The 23,726-nt window shown below is 39.2% G+C and overlaps 1 protein-coding gene across 1 annotated transcript in view; it reads left to right on the forward strand.

Annotated features, from left to right (window-relative positions):
* SVEP1 (sushi, von Willebrand factor type A, EGF and pentraxin domain containing 1) overlaps window positions 1-23,726 on the forward strand; it is a 239,190-nt gene that overhangs the window by 105,219 nt on the left and 110,245 nt on the right. The window contains exons 11-18 of the mRNA XM_007936774.1: window positions 157-288; window positions 3,893-4,087; window positions 6,338-6,459; window positions 7,585-7,693; window positions 15,105-15,263; window positions 15,994-16,227; window positions 19,976-20,137; window positions 21,491-21,652. Coding sequence (XP_007934965.1) covers window positions 157-288; window positions 3,893-4,087; window positions 6,338-6,459; window positions 7,585-7,693; window positions 15,105-15,263; window positions 15,994-16,227; window positions 19,976-20,137; window positions 21,491-21,652 — 1,275 coding nt within the window. The remainder of the gene's footprint in view (window positions 1-156; window positions 289-3,892; window positions 4,088-6,337; window positions 6,460-7,584; window positions 7,694-15,104; window positions 15,264-15,993; window positions 16,228-19,975; window positions 20,138-21,490; window positions 21,653-23,726) is intronic.

A 23,726-nucleotide genomic window follows, 5' to 3' on the forward strand; every position in this document is an offset into this window, starting at 1 on the left:
TATAATCTTTTTATTTCCTGCTAGTGGCCAATATCAACATAAATAGAATGTCCAGCTGATTTGTATAAATAGAAGATGAAACTTCACATCAAATATGATGACTACTAAAGTGACTGCAAACCAATAATCTAACATCTGACTCTTCTCTCTTCTTAGGGGCTGTATTAATCATCACCAGAACTCATTCACCGGGAGACCTTTTCCCTCACGGAGAGACTGTAGTGCATTATACAGCCACTGACCCATCGGGCAACAACAGAACATGTGATATTCACATTGTCATCAAAGGTATTCACCTTATCCTGTTACAGCAAACCTGTATGGCAGAGTAGAACCACCACCTAGGGTTTGCAAGGTTGAGAATCTTCACAGAAGCAGACGGCCACATCTTTCTCCCATGGAGCGCCTGGTAGATTCTGGTTAGCGGCCAAGTGCTTAACTACTGTGCCACTAAACCAAAAGCAAACCAAACTCACTGGCATTGAGTCAATTCTCACTCATGGAGATCTCCACTGGTATTCAGAGGTGGTAAATCTTTACAGAAGTCAATTGCTCCATCTAGGTTGGGCAATCTACTTCTGTATTGATACCACCTCAGAAATCCAAGGGGGGTCACTATGAGTCAGATCTGACTCTACAGCAATGAGTTTTTTTTTTTTTTTTTTTTTTAACCTTCTGTGGAGGAGCTCTGGTGCCATAGTGCCTAAGGCATTTGACTGCTATCTATCCAGAAGGCTGCAGTTCAAACCCACCAGCCACTCCTCTACTCCCATAGAGATACCGCCTCAGAAACCCAAGGAGGGGTCGGTATGGGTTGGGACTGACTCGATGGCAGTGAATTTGGGTTTTTTTGGACCTTCCGTGAAGCAGCTGGGGGCTTTGAACCACATCCTCCTGGTTAACAGTCAAATGCCTTAGGCAGCATGCCACCAGAGTTCCTTACTGTGTCACTGAGGCCCCAAAAATCTAGTTAACATTTGATATAAGTGGTTACTATGGCACTCTATTTTATGCAAGAAAGTTACCAGCAGATTGTTAAAGTTAGCATACTGATTTTACTTAGGTTTCCAATTGTCATTCATGTCCACTTGTCTTCATGATAATTAGAAATATTTTCTTCCAGGGTAGTCTTAAATTGAATTTATCAGCACTTTTTCTGGAGTTATAAAATATTATTCTCCTAATCTGATTTTGAATACTGAGGAGAGAGATTCTAAAACTATATTTGCTATGTAATATTGCACAGTTTTCATTTTTATTAACAGAATACAAAAAATAACAACCTGAAGTCAGAAATAATTTTAGAGTTTCATAAAATATGTGCAGCCTCTTGTTGTTAGGTGCCATCGAGTCATCTCTGGCTCATAGCGACCCTATACACAGCAGAACAAAATGCTGCCCAGTCCCACACCAGCTCCACAATCCTTGCTATACTTGTACCCATTGCCACAGTCACTATGTTAGTCCATCTCATTGAGGGCCTTCCACTCTTTTGTCGACCCTCCACCTTAGCAAGCACGACATCCTTCTCCAGGTAATGATCCTTCTGACAACATGGCCAAAGTAGGTGAGATGAAGTCTTGCCATTCTCACTTCCAAGGAGCATTCTGGCTGCACTACCTCCAGGACAGATTTGTTAGTTCTTTTAACAGTCCATGGTACTTTCAGCATTCTCCGCCAGCACCACAACTCAAAAGCATCGACTCTTCTTCAGTCTTCCTTATTCATTGTCCAATTCTTACATGCATATGAGGCAATAGAAAATACCATGGCTTATGTCAGGCCCCCCTTAGTCCTCAAGGAGACATTTTTGCTCTTCAGCACTTGAATGAGGTCCTTTGCAGCTGATTTGCCCAGTGCTATATGTCATCTAATGTCCTCACTGCTGCTTCCATTGGCATCAGTTGTAGAACCAAACAACATGAAGTCTTTGACAACTTCAATCTTTTCTCCATTTATTGTGATGCAGCTTATAGGTCTAGTTGTGAGCGTTTTTGTTTTCTTTATATTGAGATGCAATCTATACCGCAGACTGTATTCTTCAATCTTCATCAGTAAGTGCCTCAAGTCGTCCTCACTTTCAGCAAACAAAGTTGCGTCATCTGCGTATTGCAGGTTGTTAGAGTCTTCCTCCAATCCTGATGCCACGTCCAGCTTGTAAGATTGTTAGCTCATTGTACAGATTGAATACATATGGTGAAAAGATACAATCCTGATGCACTCCTGTCTTGATTTTAACCCATGCAGTGTCCTCTTGTTCTGTTTGAACGACAGCCTCCTGGTCCATGTACAGGTTCCTCATGAGTACAATCAAGTGTTCTGGAATTCCCATTCTTCTCAATGTTACCCATAATTGTTATGATCCACACAATCAAATACTTTTGCATAGTCAATAAAACCAGTAAATATCTTTCTGGTATTCTTTGCTTTGAGCAAAGATCTATTTGATACCAGCAATGATATCCCTTGTTCCATGTCCTCTTCTGAATCCAGCTTGCATTTCTGAAAGTTCTTTGTCAATATACTGCTGCATCAGTTTTTGAATCATCTTCAGTAAGATTTTACTTGCATGCAATATTAATGATATTGTTCAATAATTTCCACCTTCTGTGGGATCACCTTTCTTTGGAATGGGTACAAATATATATCTCTTCCAGTCAGTTGGCCAGGAAGCTGTCCTCCAAATCTCTTGGCATAGCCAAGGGAGTGCCTCCAATGTGGCATACATTTGTTGAAACATCTCAATGGGTATTCTGTCAATCCCTGGAGCCTTGCTTTTTGCCACTTCCCTCAGTGCAGCTTCCACTTCTTTCTTCCGTACATATTGGATCTTGATCATATGCCATCTCCTGAAATGGATGAACATCGACCAGTTCTTTTTGGTACAGTGACTCTGTGTATTGCCTCCATTTTCTTTTGATGTTTCCCACATCATTCAATATTTTGCCCACAGAATCTTTCAATATTACAACTCGAGGCTTGAGTTTTTTTTTTATTCAGTTCTTTCAGCTTGAGAAATGTTGAGCATGTTCTTTCCTTTTGGTTTTCTAACTCCAGGTCTTTGCATATTTCATTATAATAATTGACTTTGTCTTTTCGAGCTGCTCTTTGAAATCTTCTGTTGAGCTCTTTTATCTTGTCATTTCTTCCATTTGCTTTGGCTATACTACATTCAAGGGCAAGTTTCAGAGTCTCTTCTGACATCCATTTTGGTCTTTTCTTCTGTTCCCATCTTTTCAATGACCTTTTTCTTTTTTCATGGATGATATTCTTGATGTCATCTCACAATCCCTCTGGTTTTCAGTCGTTTGGTGTTCAGTGCATCAAATCTATTTTTTTAGATGGTTTCTAAATTCAGGACAGATATCATCAAGGTCATGTTTTGGCTCTTGTGGACTTGTTTTAATTGCTTGAGCTTCAAGTTGAATTTGCATATGAGCAGTTGATGGTCTGTTCCACAATCAGCTCCTGGCCTTGTTTTGGCTGAAGATACTTAGCTTTTCCATTGCCTCTTGACACAGATGTAGTTGATCTGATGCCTGTGTACCCCCATCTGGTGAAATCCATGTGTATGTTGTTGTTGTTATGTGCCGTCGAGTCAGCCCTTACTCATAGCGACCCCTCCTTGGGTTTCCGAGGCAGTATCCATGTGTATAGCCACCTTTAATTACACAGAAGTACAGCTTCCTGGCATATGCCCACCTAGGAAGCAAAAAGCAGACATTACCACAATCCCCCCTAAAGATTTATGATGAAAGTTTTTCTAGGAAGAGTGGAGGGCAAGAAAAATCGTTTTCAAAATTCAACTTAGAGTCCTAGAATTTAATTTATATTTCTTATAACATTGTATACGAATAATACATACTGTTTTTTTTTTTTTTTTTTTGCCCAGGTTCTCCTTGTGAAGTTCCATTCACACCTATAAATGGGGATTTTATGTGTACTCAAGACAGTGCCGGGGTTAACTGCACCTTAAGTTGCTTGGAGGGGTATGATTTCACAGAAGGGTCTACTGAGAAGTATTATTGTGCTTATAAAGATGGTATCTGGAAACCTCCATATTCCACTGAGTGGCCAGACTGTGCTAGTAAGTTTTAATTTAACTCTCAACTCCTTTACTGTATGTGAGTGTGTGTGTGTGTGCATTTTTAAAGCATTAAAGAGGAAAACTACCTTACTGTAGGGATCAGGTTTGATGGATGGAAAATGATGCCAGGAATTCCAAAGATTTGTGGATAAGAGAAATGCTCATTCCTGAATTTACAATATTAACCTACCAGAGTCTTGAAATAGTCTTGATATAGATTGGATTCCTATAGAGCAAGATTCAGCAGAAGGCAGAGCCATCTCTCATTGATATTCACCCGAAATATCTAAAGAGAGTTGTCAGCATATAATTCTTCACTTGTAAACTGACACTTACAGTCTTCTTGTCTGCAGAGGGGCTTATATTTAAAATAAGATCTATGTATGTGATAAAATGAAATATATTAGTCATATTTTCTTTAGATTTTATTTGGGTACAAATTGAACTATTCTATAATCTTAAATATATATTTTATAAAAAATAACCCAATGTATTTGCCTACTGTAAGGAAATATTCTCTGGAGTGAATTTTTGATACCAAACTGGGGTGGAGTTTAAATGCCAGTTTCTCATGAAAAATAAATAAATAAATAGAGCCAATTTACCTGATCTCATTTTTTCCAAATTAGGGAAGTAAATAGCAGCAATATTACTCCCTTTTCTATAGCTGTCAAAAAAAACCACACCCACTGTCATCAAGTCAGTTCCATCTCATAGAGACCCCCACTGGTTTTCCCAGGTGGTAAATCTTTACAGAAGTAGATTGTCTCATCATCCTTCCACTGAGTGGTTGGTGGGTTTGAACTGTCAGCCTTCTGGTTAGCAGTCAAATGCCTTAGGCACTGCACCACCAGAGCTCCTTTTCACAGCGTTGTTGTTGTTGTTATGTGCTGTCGAGTCGGACCTGACTATGGCGACCCCTCCTTGAATTTCCGAGGCAGTATCACTATGGAAATAGATTGCCTAACCTTCCTTCCAAGGAGTGGCTGGTGGGTTTGAACCGCCAGCCTTCTGGTTAGCAGTCAAGTGCCTTAGGCACTATGCTACCAGAACTCCTTTTCACAGCATTAGAGGCTAAGGTTTTACTGGTAATGCTGTGTAGATAAAGGCATTGTTTCTGAATATTTTGGGACATCATGCAAGCCTCTGCATCTATCTGTGAAAATTACACTTCCAGGGAAGGTGATTGAGGAGCTGTGGTGGTGGAGTGCCTAAGGCATTTGACTGCTAACCAGAAGACTGGCAGCTCAAACCCACCAGCTACTCCTTGGAAGGCAGACTGAGCAATCTACTTCCATAGAGATACTGTCTCAGAAACACAAGGAGGGGTTGCTGTGAGTCAGAATCGACTTGACAGTAGTGAGAATTTTAAGGAAGGCAGATTGCATGCAGTACTTAGAAAGTTTTCAATGCCCAGTAATCCTCAGAAGGGAGGATGGTGAGACTTCATCTCACTTACTTTGGATGTGTTAACAGGAGGGACCTGTCCCTGGAGAAAGAAGGACATTATGCTCAGTGAAGTAGAGGGTCATCAAAATAGAGGAAGACCCTCAGAAGATGGATTGGCACAGCGACTACAGTGGGCTCAAACGTAACCACTGTGAGGGTGGTGCTGGACCAGGCAGCATTTTGCTCTTTGCACATGGGGTTGCTGTGTTGGAAGTGACTCGAAGGCACCTAACAACAACATTGCTTGAAAACATATCTTCGATCCAGCCAGGGTTTTTAAAAAGTTCTCAACAGCATATGGAAACAATTTTTCTATCTCTTATTAACTTAAATGCCACTTTTTTGTATGATTCGATGCACTGCCATTGAGTCAAATCCAGCTCATGGTGACCCCTCTTGGGTTTCCGAGGCAGTATCACTATGGAAGTAGATTACCCAACCTTCCTTCCGAGGAGTGGCTGGTGGGTTTGAATCACTAGCTTTCTGGTTAGCAGTCAAATGCCTTAGGCACTGTGCCACCAGAGCTCCCTTTTCATATGATTAGCAGGTAAAAAATAATATATCAAAAGTGAATTCTTATCACTGGGTGCCTGAGCACAGTGCTACTTGACTCATTGTTTATTACCATCAATGAATGTCTAGTAATTTTCCTTAACTGTCACTTAACTGTAACTCAGCTCTTTATAACAATCTTATAATCATGTTAGAATTAAAATATTAAGTTGTAGTAATTCCATGGAAAGTTAAATCTTTGTTGGAAGACACTAACCATTTGAAACTGTTTTGCCCAACATTTTCCAGTAAAGCGTTTTGCAAATCATGGGTTCAAGTCCTTTGAGATGCTCTACAAAGCAACTCGTTGTGATGATACGGATCTGCTGACGAAGTTTTCTGAAGCTTTTGAAACCACCCTGGGGAAAATGGTATGTCAGTAAAATTCCTTTATTGTCTGCCATATTTGAAAGAACAATGTTGAGTTTTTCATAACCTCTTGGTCACATGCAACTGAAATTCTTTGTCCTGATTGCTTTCCACATTCTTTATGGTCTAAACATGTTCCTATTATTCAGAATTACTAATTGGTTTGGGACTTCTGGAATGAATTATAAGTAAACCTGTATTAAAACTTTTGTGATTTTTTTTTTTAACTCATGAGTCAGAAAGTCAGTGAAGCCTAGAGTCCATCTGGCTTGAGAATGCCTACTTTATTATTTAAAGTCTGACAGAAGTGCCAAACACTGTAGACTGTATTTGTTGTATAATGCGAAGCCAGTTGAACATTTAAATGATTTTTTTTCATGCATTTTTGTTTAGGAATATTTCAGTGATTAAGGAAAAGTGCAACAATATATTTAACTGCATTGAGCATCTTGAAAGTAAGAAATGGATCATAGTCATATTTATGTCCTTAACAGAATGGATAGCACTTTATTTATTTACTGATACATATTTCATAATGCTGCTGGCCATATGGCAAGCATTATCATAAACACATTAAAATATTAACACATTCATTTAATAAACACTTGTTGAATAAAATTTAATTTTTATCTACTCTATACACCCATATCCAAAAAGAACAAATACTGTAATTATTGCTAGAGAACGGAGAAAACGTTTATACTCATCTGATCACTGTCACTGTAAATCTGTATTTAAAAAGCCAACAATATGCCGCATACTGATTATATTCCACCCCAAACTGGTGAACTGTTCCTTAAAAATTGAATGAAACCCACATTGCAAATTGTCTGAAAGTGATTTGTGTGTATGTTAGAATCTGCGTATATCACAACTAGACTGGAGCCAGTTACAGTTGGTATAGTGATCAGAATGTGATTCTAAACATATATTCACTCATTTAGCAAAGATTTTTTATCTATTTTCTATCCTAGGCACTAGGGACATAGATGTGACTAAAACAGATAAAATTGCCAAGAATATGAAAGGCTCTGGGGTATTCTTATCCCTCCTGCTGAAGAGTGGGCGGGAAAGGGCTTCCCCAAAGCACAGATTTGCATTTTATTCTGCTCATATTTTATTTGCAGGTCCCATCATTTTGTAACGATGCCGAGGACATTGACTGCAGACTGGAGGACCTGACCAAAAAATATTGCCTAGAATATAACTATGACTATGAAAATGGCTTTGCAATTGGTAATTAAATCATCTCATGTTGGTAGTTTGCAAAACTAATCTGCAAATAGATAAATAAATGAATAATTCCAATAGACGGGGCATACTAGCCAAATTGTTGTTGTTGTTGTTATGTGCCATCTAGACGGACCCAACTCATAGTGACCCCTCCTTGGGTTTCCAAGGCAGTATCACTATGGAAATAGATTGTCCAATCTTCCTTCCAAGGAGTGGCTGGTGGGTTTGAACCGCCAGCCTTTTGGTTAGCAGTCAAGTGCCTTAGGCACTATGCTACCAGAGCTCCACTAGCCAAATTAACCTTTATTAATTAATTGAAATAAGTTATTTTAAAACACTAGCCAAAACTCTTCAGGATGCTAAACAACTAAGAAAATTAAATCAAAGTAGGTTGTAAAATATATTTGATATTGTAGAAGAGGACAGTAATAGTTGTAAAGTACAAACATCAATTTTTATATGGTATTGAATTTAAGTTGAAGTTAAGAATCTTAAGTTTAAAGAGCTGACACATGTAAAATATTTAGATACCTCATCCAGAATATATTAAAATTCAACTTATTCAAGTCTACTATACCTCTCAGTGGAATTTTGATGTTTTTTCCGTGGAGACTGCACATTGTTTAAGGTGATTCCTAAGTATGGTACATGCTGTTTTGCTGGTGTATCTGTCCACTTGGCTTATTGCTTTGATATTTCTAGGACATTTCAATTGTCTCTCTTGGGTTTTTTATTTGCAAAATTGTCATTATTTCTAGTAACTGTCCTTATTTTTATTGAAAAGTAGTGATAACAAAATTGTGTAGCAGTTAATTAAGCACATGGGCTTTATGACCTAACTACTCAAGTCCAATCATTGCTCTGCAGTTGACCAGCTGTGTGGTCTTGAGCAAGTTGTCAAACCACTCTGTGCCTTTTCCTCTATAAAATATGTAAGAGTATATAAGACTTCATAGAGCCATTGTAAAGATAAATGAGTAGGCGCAATAACGTGTTTAAAAGATTGTTTGAGACAATAGTAAGTATTCATTCATGTTACAGCAGACACTCTTTTTTTTTTCTTTAATTGTGATTTGGGTGAAAATTTACAGAACAAATTCACTTTCCATACAACAGTTCACATATACTTTGTCTCATGACATCGACCACAATTTACCACAATGTAACAGCTCCCCTCCCACTTCCTCCCCGATAGTTACCTCTTCCCTGTGTCCATCCCTCCATGCACTCCTGCCCCCTGAGCTGTATCCCTGTGCATAAGTGCCATTCTTTCTCCCATGGTTGTTCTCTCCAAGGAGTGTATTGACCTCAGGTAAATGTCCTTTTTGTTTCTTTCACCAATTTTAGTAATACTTGGAGTGATTTAGCATTGCAAGTGATAATAACTGTTGTTTTAAACTTTCAAATTTAAAAAAAAATATCTCTTGTACGTATATATTTATTGTAAAAATTTGAAAAATGCTAAAAAACCAAGAATAAAATTAAGGTAACCCACAATTTCTAAATTAACTCCATTACTATTATACATATATAACAATGTGTGTGTGTCCCTATGCTATTTTGTAATCATTAATTTTTAGTTAACATTATATTGAGGATACTTTTTCTGTCATTCTGTATTCTATTTGCATATAGTTTTAATGGCAACATATTATTTCATCAAATCAATTTACCATAATTTGTGAACACAATTTCCCTTTGGTGGATTTTGGAGCTGTTTTCAATTTTTAACGTTCTGTAAAACTCTTCTGTGAAAAATTTAGAAATTCAGGCTTTAGATAGGAAAAAAATCAGGCAGTGCTAGTGGGGGAGTTGTTAGCGGCACGTGTCACATCCCAAATAACAACACCCTTTCTGCTCTGCCTGCCCTGGGTTCCCCACCCCCAGATTGTTGAGGTAGGCTGCAAGGGTCCAGAGGTGCACTTCAAGGGAGTCAGTTGTCACAATAAGGTTTTAAGATAGGTGATATTCATCATCTAGTAAGAATTCCAACTCCAGTTTTCTGGAGTCAGGTATTGGCAGGTCATACACATGGTTTAAAGACAAGCCTTCTTCCTTGAATGTCTTCCTAGTAGACTGTCAAAAGATCCTCATAAGATTGATAAAAACACCTTGGTGAGTCATAGTGGATAAAATGCAAAGGGCCAATAAATATATTTAAGTATGTTTGAATGACTAATAATCATGTATTTAAAATTAAAACTAAGATGTCAATTTGACCTGTCATATAAACAAATATGAAAAAGAATGGTAATACTCAAAGGTGGCAGGGGTGTAGGGAAAGAGAAATTGGGGTACAGTTGATAACATGTATCTAAGGATTTAAAATGTTCATATGCTCAGGCCTAGAAACTCCACTTCTAAGAACAGTTCTTATGATAAAAAGCAGGCCAGTGTGTAAAGATACACCATATTTCATAAATTATGAGATGCATATCTTTTGTTTTGACATCACTAAAATTGGGATGTGTATTCTCATTGATGGTCTCTTAGATTTGATGAAATACTGTGTATTCTAAAATTTTGAAATAACATGAAAGTCTGAAAATAGAGACCTGGTTAGATAGTTTAATCATAGAAGAGAATGTTTTGGAGCTATTAGAAATAATGGGAGCTCTGGTGGTATAGTGCCTAAGGCTAACAAGAAGGCTCGTGGTTCAAACCCACGAGCTACTCCTCAAAAGGAAGACTGGGCAATCTACTTCCATAGAGATACTGCCTTGGAAACCCAAAGAGGGGTCACTATAAGTCAAATTGACTCGATGGCAGTGGGTTTTTTTTTTTTTTTTTTTTTTAATTAGCAATAGCATGGTAGATGACAGAGAAATGCCATGATTTGTAGTTAAGTGAAAGAACTTGAAAAAAGATTACCAAATTATATACATAGTATAATCTTGTTTTGTTAAAAGTGTGTTATGTTTGTTTTTATCCCAGACATGAATAGAGATAGATACACACATACAGACACATTAAGGCATTTGGCTTCTAACCAAAAGGTCAGTGTTGCAAACCCATCAGCTGCTCCACAGAAGAAAGATGAGGCAGGCTGCTTCCATGAAGATTTATAGCCTTGGAAACCCTAAGAGGATCGCTATGAGTCAGAATCAACTCAATGGCAGAGTTTGGTTTGGTTTTGGTATATACACATGCACTCATAGGGGAAAAGAAAGCTTACTAAGACGTAAATCCACCACTCATCTGTCAGTTTGTTGTACTGTGGTGGCTTGCATGTTGCTGTGAGGCTGGAGGCTATGCCACCGGTATTTCAAACAACAGGAGGGTCACCCGCGGTGGACAGTGGAGCTTCCAGATGAAGACAGACTGAGAAGAAGGAAGGGGCCGTCCACATCTCAAACAGATAGTCAGTGAAAACCTTATGAATAGCAGTGAAACACTGTCTGATCTATTACTGGATAGCAAGGATTGTGAGGACGGTACACGACCAGGCGGTGTTTTGTTCTGTCATACACAGGGTCACTATGAGTCAGAGCTGGCTCGATGGCACCTACCAACAACACAACAGTAAGATGTAAATGGTAGTTATTTCTATATGATGGGATTAGAGGGACTTTTTACATTTTTCTCTTTGCTCATCTAATTTATTTTTCTATAATAAATATATAACACTTGTAGAAAAATGTTTATGTGAAAAGACAAAAATTGGGGGCCCTACCAGAAACATAAATTCACAAAAAAATTACTTCAGTGGTCAGTCCTGTATAAATAGAATTTAATTTTTAAAGCACATAACTGAGCAACAATATTAATATCATTTCTTAAAGTTTACAGTGAGTCAAATACTGAGCTAGATAGTTCGTATACATTCCCTCAATTATTCCATGACCTGTGAGGAAAGAATCATTACCGCCTTCATTTCACAGATGAAGAAACTGAGGCTCAGAGAGATGAAAGTAACTTGTCTAAGATCACACAATTTTACCTAGTAAACCAGAAGCCACAATCTGAACCCAAGGTGTTAATTATTATAATATCTAGTGCATGTTGAAAATTGCACACATCCATGTTGCCTCCAGTGTATAGTAGTTGCATGATAGAAATATTTAACTTATGTGCTGCCTTCATAAACTACCTCCCACTTTCAAAATCGGATGCAAGTATTTTTAATAATCTTCACACAGAGCATTAAGACTATGAAATGTGTATTTAAAAAAAAAAAAAAAAGGAGCAAACCCTGAAGGGAAATAAGAATTGATTAGGATTCTGCACCCACCCTGCTATTTACCTGTAAAGCTAAGTTAATTGACTCAGAAGTAAAACAAACAAACAAAAAAAAGCTGCAGAATCAAGTCCCACTCATAGTGACCCTGTAGGACAAAGTAGAACTCTCCCAAGATGGGGCAATCTACTTCCGTAGTGATACTGCCTCGGAAACTCAAGGAGGGGTCGCTATGAGTCGGGTTCGACTGGACGGCACATAACAACAACAACATAATCTTTACAGAAGCAGGCTGACACATCTTTCTCCTTTGGAGCAGCTGCTGGCTTGAACATTGACCTTCCAATTAGCAGCCAGTACTTTAACAACTGTGCCACCAGGGATCCTCAACTCAGAAGTGTTGTTGTTGTTGTTCGGTGTCAACAAGTTGGCTCCAACTCATAGCGATACCAGGTCCAGCAGACAAAACACTGCCTGGTCCTGTGCCACCCTCAAAATCTTTGCTGTGCTTGAGCCCATCCTTGCAGCTCCTGTGTCAATCCATCTCATTGAGGATCTTTCCCTTTTTCACTCACCCTTTACTTTACTACGCATGATATCCTTCTCCAGGGATTGGTCCCTTCTGACAACATATCTGAAGTATGTGAGACTAAGTCTGGCCATTCTCACTTCTCAGGAGCATTCTGGGTGTACTTCTTCAAAGACAGATCTGCTCATTCTTCTGGCAGTCCATGCATTTTCAGTAATCTTCACTAACACCCCAGCTCAAATGCATCAGTTCTGCTCCAGTCTTCCTTATTCATTCTCCAGCTTTCACATGCATATAGGGCTATTGAAAACACCATGGCTTGAGTCAGGGGCACCTTGGTCTTCAAAGTGACATCTTTGCTCTTGAACCCTTTAAAGAGGTCTTTTGCAGCAGGTTTGCCCAGTGCACTGCATTGTCTGATTTCTTAACTGCCTGCTCCCATGGGCGTTGATTGTGGGTCCAAGTAAGATGAAATTCCTGACAACTTCCATCTTTTCTCCATTTATTGTGATTTTGCTTATTGACTAGTCCAGTTGTGAGGATTTTTGCTTTCTTTACATTGAAGTGTATTCAGTACTTTCGAAATTCCGTACTTTGATCTTCATCAATAAGTGCTTCATGTCTTCTTCACTTTCAGCAAACAAGGTTCCATCACCTATATATCGCAGGTTGTTAATAAATCTTCCTCCAATCCTGATGCTGAATTCTTGTTCATATAGTCCAGCGTCTCGGATTATTTGCTCAGCATACAGATCGAATAAGTATAGTGAAAGGATACAACCCAGATGCACACCCTTCCTGATTTTAAATCGTTCAGTGTCCCCTTGTTCTGTTCAAATGACTGCCTCTTGGTCTATGTACAGGTTCTTGTGAACACAATTTAGTGTCCTGGAATTCACATTCTTTGCAGTGTTATCCATAATTTGTTATGATCCACACAGTCAAATGCCTTTGTTTAGTCAAAAAAATGCAAATAAACATCTTTCTGATATTCTTTGCTTTCAGCCAAGATCCATGTGACATCCCTTCTTCCACATCCTCTTCTGAATCAGGCTTGAATTTCTGGAAGTTCCCTGTCAATATATTGCTGCAGCTGTCGAATTATCTTCAGCAAAATTTTACTTGCATGTGGTATTAATGATATTGTTCAATAATTTTCACATTCTGTTGGATCACCTTTCTTTGGAATGAGCACAAACATGGATCTCTTCCAATTGGTTGGTCAGGTGACTGTCTTCCAAATTACTTGGCATAAATGAGTAATTTCCCCCAGCACTGTATCAGTTTGTTGGAACATCTCAATGGGTATTCCATCTATCCTTGGAGCCTTGTTTTTCACGAATTCCTTCAGTACAGCTTGGGCTTCCTCCTTCAGTACCATCAATCCTTGATCATGTGGTACCTCCTGAAATGCTTAAACATCGACAATTCTTTCTGAAACAGTGACTTTGTGTTTCTTCCCTCTTCTTTTGATGCTTCCTGCATCCTTCAACATTTTGCCCATAGAATCCTTCAATATTGCAACTGGAGGCTTGAATGTTTTTCTTCAATTCTTTAAGCTTGAGAAATGCCTTTTGCCTTTCTAATTCCAGATCTTTGAACATTTCATTATACTTTACTTTGTCTTCTTGAGCCACCCTTTAAAATATTCTGTTCAGCTCATTTATTTCATCATTTATTCCATTCCTTTAGCCACTTTCCATTCCAGAGCCAGTTTCAGAGTCTCTTCTGACATCCAGTTTGGTCTTTTTTTCCTTTCCTATCTTTTTAATGACATTTTGCTTTCTTCCTGTGTAATGCTCTTGATGTCATCCACAACTTATCTGGTTTTTGATCTTTGGTGTTTGTTCCTTCAAAACTATTCTTCGGACGGTCTCTAAATCAGGTGGGATATAATCAAGGTCGTATTTTGGCTCCTATGGACTTGTTTTAATTGTCTTCAGCTTCAGCTTGACCTTGCATGTGAGCAACTGATGGTCTGTTAAACAGTCAGCCCCTGGTCTTGTTTTGAATGATGATATTGAGCATCTCTATCACCTCTTTCCACAGATGTGGTCAATTTGATTCCTGTTTATTGCATCTGGGAAAATCCATGTATATAGTAACATTTATGTTGTTGAAAAAAGGTATTTGCAATGAATAAGTCGTTGAACTTGCAAAACTCTATCATATTGTCTCCCAGTCATTTTTATCACCAACGCCATATTTTCCAACTATTGATGCTCCTTCTTTGTTTCCAACTTTTACATTCCAATCACCAGTAATTATCAATACATTTTGACTAAATGTTAATTTCAGACTGCGTAAGTTAGTAAAAATCTTCAGTTTCTTCATTACTGGCTTTAGTGGTTGGTGTATAAATTCAAATAATAGCTGGTCTTCCTTGTAGGTGTGTAGATATTAGCTATTTACTGGTAAATTCATCTACTCAGAAGTGGAATGGTTTAAATGTCTAGGTATCTCCACAGAGACTCTCCTTGCTTCTTTTAATCTAATTCAGTGGTAATATAACTTTAATAGGAAGTGTCCAAAAATTACAGTGTAAAATTGTAGACCAAATCTTGTATGTTGTACATTATGGGCAATTTAGGAAATGGTCAAGGAAAATTTGACTTGAAAAGATCTGTTTCGTGTGGTTTACCATCACAACCTAAACAGTGATGAAGATGCAACTGTATGGTTATTTGTTTCTCTGCCCCAATGTCCAGGACCAGGTGGTTGGGGCGCAGCTAATAGGCTGGATTACTCTTATGATGACTTCCTGGCTGTCGTGCAAGAAACTCCCACAGGCAAAGCTAGACCTTCACGTACCAGAAGAAGTGCACCAATATCGGACCACAAAATTAAGTTAATTTTTAACATTACAGGTAAGAGTAAACTGTCTGTTTGAATAAATGATATGTAATACTCTTGGTTAAAAACCTATTTCTCAGATACTTATTTTTATGAGAAAATCACCCTGGAACTGAGAATTAGGGAAAGTCTAATCATCTAAGTCTTGTCATTATTTGCTCCTTAATATCATAGATGTATTTTATGGTTCTCTTAGCAACAAGAGAAGTTCTGGTGGCTCAGTGGTTAAAGCATTTGGCTGCTAACAGAAAGGTCAGCGGCCCATCAGCCTCTTCACTAGAGAAAAAAGTGGAAATTTGCTTCCGTGAAGATTTACAACCTTGGAAACCCTATGGGGCAGTTCTACTCTGTCCTATATGTTTGTTATGAGTTTGAGTTGACTCCACGAGTTTGGTTTTGGTTTTTGGTCATAGCAACAAACACCCTGCTTTCTTTACATCTTGGCATGATGAACTAAGGTGTGTTTTTAAAATGCAGGAATTTTCAGGTATTTAATATGTTGTAATGAAGAACTCCCCTCAAAAGGTGATGTTGATCCAGAATATGAGAGAAGGAGTAAGAAAAATCATATTATTCTTAATATTATCCATGTAGTTATTGCTCAGTAAGTGATGGTTGAGTTTATTTTTCCTCAAATATCTTTAACGTGCTATTTCTTTTTGGTGAAAACTAACCACAAATGGCTTCCTGAAACACCATTTGTGCGTGTGTGTTCTGTCTTGTTCTGTTTTATTTTTATCTCAGCTAGTGTGCCGTTACCTGATGAAAGAAATGATACCCTTGAATTGGAAAATCAGCAACGACTCATCAAGACATTGGAAACCATCACAAATCGGCTGAGAAGGACCCTCAATAAGGAGCCCATGTATTCTTTCCAACTTGCCTCTGAAATGCTTGTAGCCGACAGCAATTCATTAGAAACGGAAAAGGCTTTCCTCTTCTGCAGACCGGGCTCTGTGCTGAGAGGGCGCATGTGTGGTAAGAATCACTATCTCTTGCAACTATTTCCCTGGGATCAAAAAGAGCTAGTGCATTGGGGATCAGACGAGGTGGTAAAGCCGTTTTACAACTATAAAGTGGTGTTGAAATGAAACATATATTTTGGTACTGCTGTGTGGTGGTGGTTATGACTAGCTTGCCTCAAGAGTGTATATAACCACTAAGGGTCAAGACAAGAAAGCTGTTTGAAGTAAGTAGCTCACATCTCAGTTTTATTTATAGATCTTTAGACTCAAGGCTTCAGTACCAGTTCCAATAAGAATAATGACTAATGCCTTTGACCACTTCTGTATACCTGCTGAGTCCTTCTCACCTGTGAGGCTATTTAACAACTTTATAAGATACCATCATTATGAAGTATATTTTAGGGATGAGAAAACTGAAGGTAGAGATGCAGAGAACATATTAATAAGACTCAGCCATTAAGACAGTAAGTGATGTAGCCAAGATTTCTACCCAGGCAGCCAACATCTAAGCTTTAACTTTTGTTTTTCAGTTGAGGTGAAATTCACGGACCATAAAATTAACCATTTTAAAGTGAAAAATTCAGTGGTATTTCGCACATTCATAATGTTGTGCCACCATCATTTCTGTCTAGTTCCAAAGCATTTTCATCACCCCCAAGGAGACCTCATGCCCATGAAGCAGTCGCTCCCCATCCCCCGCCCTCCTGCCGGCCCCTTTACTTTTTAACCCATACTCTACTGCCACAATCTAAATCAAGCCCAGCCCATTTCCCAAAGGAGTCATCATTTATAACATTGGAATCCCCTCCAGCTTAAGTCTGTGCACTCAGCTGAGCCTAGTAAACACGAATGTTGTGTTAATCCTTCTGTAGGTGTGGGATGTCTTTCCTGTCTGGAAACCCTTCCGCTATTCCCAGGTCTTAGTTGGATTTTCCAGAGTTCTACAAATTCAGCTCACTAAAAGTACATCAGAATCTCCCCAGCACTATTGGCAAAGTTCAACGAGACAGAAAATAACAAATGCTGCTGAGGATGCAAAGAGATTGGGACTCCCTTACACGGCTGGTGGGACTGTCAAATGGTACAACCACTGTGGGAAGCAGTATGGTGATTCCTTAAAAGTTGGAATTAGAAATACCATTTGACCCAGTCATTCCATTACTAGGTATATATCCTAAAGAAGTGAGAGCCAGGACAAGAACAGATATATGTACACCCATGCTCATCGCAGCACTATTTACAATAGCCAAAAAAAAGCAAACAACCTAGGTGTCCATCAGCAGAAGAAAGGATAGCCAAACTATGCTACATACACAGAATGGAATACCGTGCAACCCTAAAGAATAACATAGAATCTGCAAAACACTGCATAACATGGATGAACTTGGAGGACATTATGCTGAGTGAGATAAGTCAATCACAGAAGAAGAAATATTTTATTAGTCCATATTGTAAAATGTCAAGGAAAGGTTTATATATGGAAGGAAATTTTCTTTGTTGGTTACTAGGGGTGGGAGGGAAGGGCAAGGGTGGGAACACTGATAGGTAGAGACAAGTGTTGATTTTGGTGAAGAGAAGGGCAATGTACCAAATGTGAGTGATCAATACGGTGTCACTGAGGAAGAGGAAGACATAGAAAAGTACATGGAAGGTACAGACAACAAAGATGAACGCTTTTGCACATAGAGTACTGTGTTGTCAGTGAAGGCAAACATGGATATACGTGTGGATAGATGGGTGGACAGGATGAACTATTAGATATGTCTGTGCAGGGGAGAGTGTGACCATGACCATGTATAGGTTTGGCAGACAATGTTTCTACAAGGTGTATTTCTACTTTCTGTAAGAATTCCCAGGTATGTAATAGAGCTGACAAGGGACAAGGTTGTAGTCACTTCTTGGCCGCAGCCAGCTACCCAGAGGGAGTGAGTAGTTGTACCTGTGCACTCTTGGGACCATAGTCCCAGGGGACATCGAGCTCAATTGGCATAACATAATATTATTCCACATCCTACTTTGACGAGTAGCAACTGGGATCTTAAAAGTTTGCAAGCAACCATCTAGATGCAACAATGGGTCTCTCCTCATCCAGAGTAAAGAAGAATGAGAAAACCAAAGATGCATAGAAGCAATTAGTCCAAGTGACTGGCACACCATGCGATCCTCAGCCTACACAACTATGAGACCAGAATAACTGGATGGTGCCCAACTACCACTGTCAACCACTCAGAGGGAGATCTATGTAGTAGATCCTGGATAGAGTGGGAGAACAATGTGGAACAAAACTCAAAATCATTAAAGGAACCAGGTTTTCTGCACAATCATTGCCATCCGTGAGCCCGGGTGGAGCCCCTAGCTGCCCTTCAGGTCTGGAATTGAACCCACTCCTGTGGCTTCCAGCCGAACAAAACATAGGCATATGAGCTGAACATTTGCATTAGGTAGATACACTCCTTGGAGAGAATAATCATGGGAGAATAGAAGGGCTGTGTATGCACAGGGACGCAGCTCAGGGGGCAGGAATGCATGGAGGGAAGGACACAGGAAAGAGGTAACTATGGGGAGGAAGTGGGAGGGGAGCTGTTGCATTGTGGGAAATAATAGTCAATGTTATGAAACAAAGTGTGTGTGAGCTGCTGTATGGAAAGTGAATTTGCTCTGTAAACTTTCACCCAAATCACAATTAAAGAAAAAAAAAAAACAACATCAAAATCTATGTCATTCTGAACCTGTTACAGTTTCCTTCCCAACTCGTGAGTTAAAGCCAGGAGCCACATAGTCACATTTCTTGGTGTGGTCTCCAGACTACTTGTAACTGAAGAAGCACCTAAAGTGCTTGTTACAATGCAGCTTGACTTGGGCCCCATCTCAGAACTAGTGCATCTGATTCTCTGGGGGTGAGACCCTGGAATCTGCATTTTTAGTAGCTCCCCAACGAGGGGTCGCTATGAGTCAAAATCGACTTGATGGCAGTGAATTTGTTTTCCCCAGGTAATTCTTACACACTTTCAAGCCCCAGAATCACCTAGGCACTGCCTTCAAGTGCCCTCTTTCCAAGAATACTAACATTATTAGCAGTGTTTTCAGTGAGTTTAATGTTCCATTTTGGTTTCAGGATTTTTGAGCCACTTCAAGCTTGCCAACAGTAGACTACATCTCTAAGGAAAAAGGTTTCCTGTTTCCTCAGGGTCCTTGCGTCTGGTGATGGCTGGGACTAGCATTCAGTAGGCAGTAATTCCTGCAAGCACAGGCAAGGGTGTCCTTAGCTCACCTGCTTCATTCACCATGTTTGCCTGAGTGTGTCACCAGAAATGGTGCTGTTATGGAAAAGCTGTCAGTTTCATAAGGAGGAACATTCAGAGGAACAGCAGAGAAAATGTTCTCACCATCTCAAAGCCCCAAATTAACCTAAACACTAACTGTTTTATTCTTTTACATAGTAGCCTTTTCTTTGTTAGCTGTTTCTTTCCCATGATGGTCTAGGTTATCACACCTTTAGCCCACACTTCAAAGCACCCATTACATAAACCCTAAGTTTGGTCAACAAGAATTTGCATTTTGTCCCAAAGAGAATCTGCTAGTGTTGGTTTCTAGGAATATGTTTCTGGAAGGTTTAGCCTGGAGAGTAAACCACTGGAAATGTAACTCATATATATACTTGCAAACATGCTTTATTACTTGTATGTTCTTGGGAAAAAAGAAGTGAGTTCCATTCTGTAGTTTTCTATGCTCCTCAGCGTGTCCTGTTGTTTTCTCCTCAGTGAATTGCCCTTTGGGGACCTATTATTCTCTGGAGCATTCTGTCTGTGAAAGCTGTGGGGTAGGATCCTATCAAGATGAGGAAGGGCAGCTCGACTGCAAACTGTGTCCAGCTGGGACTCACACCGAGTACCTCCACTCGAGAACCATCTCTGAATGCAAAGGTAGAGGATTAGTGCACATTTGACAGAGAGAATCCTGGATTTTGTCTCCAGTTCTGAAATCCAAATGGCAAAAAGATGAACTAGAGTATTGCTTAAAGCAATTTCATTAATTTGTTAATTTCATTTATTTATTTATTTTTTCTATTTCCTGACTCTTTCTATTCTGAATATTTCTATTCTATTACCTGAGTATTTGTCCCACTTAAAAAAAAAAAATCCTCTTCTCTTTCCTTATGGAAATGCTCCATCGCTCTATAGGCCAAGCCCCACTGTCAATAACTCCAGTCCATGTCAATTAGGCTGGATTTTTTTCTTGAATCTCACATTAAATGGTGGAAAGCATATTCATGACACTTAGTAATCATTTCCTTTTGTTCGAATAGTACTTGAAGATGAGATCAATTCTCTGTTTACTTAGAAACAAGTAACTACTGGTATGTATTCATGCTACTAAAACATTTAATTTTTCAAAATGTTTGTACTGTTATTCCCAATGATAGTTCCTGATTGGAATGTTTATATAGGAAACTTTTGATGCACTCTGTAAACACTTTCTTTCATAATTAAGGTTATACTAAGACACACATAAAATAAGGAATTTCAAAATGGTGCCCCTTTGCCATTGTTGCAAATGTAGATGTCGATGTTTAAGAAGAAATACAAATTCAGGACCAGTGGTAAGTGACTAGAAATGCCCTAAAGATATTGGCAACGCTAAAGACAAGAGTCATTTGGGCACAAGGGTGGAAGGCGAGGGCAGTGCACTGGGGTCGGGGATCCGGTCCCACCCCTGCTCTATTACAAATCATCACGGTGAATTTTAGAAAGTTGTTCAGCTTCTCTGGGCCTGATGCTAAAACTTCTTTTATCTCTCTACTTGGCCAGCCCTCAAATGCAATGGTGTCTGTAGATAGGAAGAGAGAGCAGGACTAGCTCTTATTGAGATTGGCGAAGACAGCAGGATAGTTAGGAAGTCCTCGTTCAATTTAGGCTTTTATTTCTGTCACTCAAGAGAACATTCCCCTTCCCGAGTATACAACTTGTTCCTATAATGGTACCTTTCTGAGATGTATACTTCTGACTTCATTCAACAACTATTTATTGAACATTTTCTATCTGTCAAACACTGCTAGACAATAAAGGAGGTAATTGGAAATAAGCCTAAAACTTCGTGGTAAACAGAAGCATGGTAGGGTCTGAGATACAATGTGTATGCTTGGCTCATCAGAGGAAGAGTTCTTCATAGCCCTCATTCTGTCCTAAATTAAAATGCTGTTAATTCTGTCATACACTGTGCTAATTTTGCACAGTTTAAAATCGTTGTTAGTAATCATATAACAATTTTCTTTTTAGCTCAATGTCAACAAGGCACCTACTCATCAAATGGACTTGAGACTTGTGAATCATGTCCCCTGGGCACTTACCAGCCAGCATTTGGTTCCCGGAGTTGCCACTTATGTCCAGAAAACACTTCGACTGTGAAAAGAGGAGCCATGGATGTTTCTGCCTGTGGAGGTAATCAAAGCCTCAGACATTGCTAGTTCTCTAAACCTACTAGGTTCTACACATGGAGGAGAGGACTATTTCTGGCAGAAATACATCTACTGAATGCAATGAATATAAATAACTGTCTTTTCCTGGAGAATTTCCTATTCAGTCATTCAATACTTATGTATATTAACACCCACAATATAAACATTGTGCTTATGTTGAGAGTCACTATAGGGTCATATGGTCACTATGAGTCAGTACTGACTCAATGGCAGGACATTGGGTGCTAGTAGTCCTTGGGTGGCACAAAGGATAAACACTGGACTGCTTATCTTAAGGTTGGCCGTTCAGACCCACCCAGAGGCATCTCAGAAGTAAGGCCTGGTGATCTGGTCACAGCCTTGAAAATCCTATGGAGAGTTCTACTTTGCACACACGGAGTCAACACAAGTCAGACTCACTAACAGCACTAACGGCAACAACTGGGTTTTTAGGGAGTCCTTAGTGGGTGCAACAGTTAATGCACTGGACTGCTACCCAAAAGTTTGGAGGTTTGAGTCCATCCAGGTGTGCCTTGGAAGGAAGCCCTGCTGATCTACTTCTGAAGACTCAGCCACAGGAAACCCTGAGGAGCACGGTTTTATTCTGGCTCACGTGGTGTCACCATGAGTCGGAGTCAACTAGATCACAACTGGTTTTCCCCAAGTGCTATCAGGAATAGAAAAGAAGCACATGGTCCCAGGTCTCAGACAGGAATACATGTGTGGCTTCCTGATATGATAGAAAGATATCTAAACTAGGAACTGAGTTTCCTTATTATAAAATGAGGTCCTGTCTACTGTCCCTTGAGACTGTTAATAAATTACTCTATGAATGATGACATTTGATTTCTCCCAATTTGAAGGTTTTCATCAGTGGCTCTCTACTCTGATTGCACATGAGAATCACCTGCACATTTAAATCAATATTTAAAAAATCCTGAAGCCCCATCTCCATCCCCTGATATTCTAGTTTAATTTGTGTAGGGTAGACCCTGACTACTGACTTTCTTTTATAAATCCTCCAGGATTCTAAAGTAACAGGAAAAGTTGACAACTACTCATTTTGGTTCTCAGACTTCAGTGTGGAGAGCCTGTGAAAACTCAGGTTACGGTGCTCCGCCCCCAGAATTTTTGACCCAGCGTCGGTGGGAAGGGACCTAAGAATTTGTGTTTCTAACTAGTTCTCAGGTGATGATGAGTCCACTGATACCAGACCACTCCCATTTAAATGATTAGACATGAGAAGATTAACATTCCCATTTGTAAATGTATCTGAGTAGATCCTCTACTGACTAACGTTTTCCAGAAAAATACTGATGAAGGTACAAGCAAAAATAAAAGATGAAAATTTAGAATGATAATGAAACCAGGACTGACACTGAAGGTCAGCCTACTGTTAGAAACTCTGAAAAATTGCTGAAATAAGATTAAGAAAAAACAAGTATATTTTCCACATTCTCTGTATTCTTATTTTAAAACCTAAGGTCTTTGACAATAAGAAAATTGAAAAGCTATTCTCTTATTGAGTGAGTGAAGTTTTCAGAAGACACAAATCTGCTCAGTCCCTGTTTCTCTAGAGCTATACACACACACACACACAACACACACACACAACACACACACACACACACACACCCTTCCCACTCTCCTTCACCCAAGTCATTGCGTACAGTTAGATATATCTGCATCCAATTGACATTCCTAGAAAACAATTGTGTTGGAAGTTTGTGATGGTGGGGAGGAGAGGGCCTGACATTGCATTTTGGAAGATGTAGTCCTCATAAGTCAAGTGCTGTAGAAAGAAAACAGAAAACAAAACAAAACAAAAGCATACTAGGAATTAAAGGTTTCTGTATGCTTTATCTGTTTCGATTATCTCAGCCCAGTAGGTCTATAGTAGATGAAACCTGTTGGATTTGAGGAACTGGGAGAGGAGCGGTCATCAAGCTAAGGTCGTGCTGAAGAGTTGAGAACCTACTGGGACCTAATTGAAATTCTTAAACCATGTCTGTGGTGTAATGCCAGCTTTGGATTTCTTTAAATCACAGTTAAACAAG

Source organism: Orycteropus afer, unplaced genomic scaffold (assembly GCF_000298275.1).
Source record: "Orycteropus afer afer isolate SDZICR_OR568_19922 unplaced genomic scaffold, OryAfe1.0 scaffold00037, whole genome shotgun sequence".
Lineage (NCBI taxonomy): Eukaryota > Metazoa > Chordata > Mammalia > Tubulidentata > Orycteropodidae > Orycteropus > Orycteropus afer.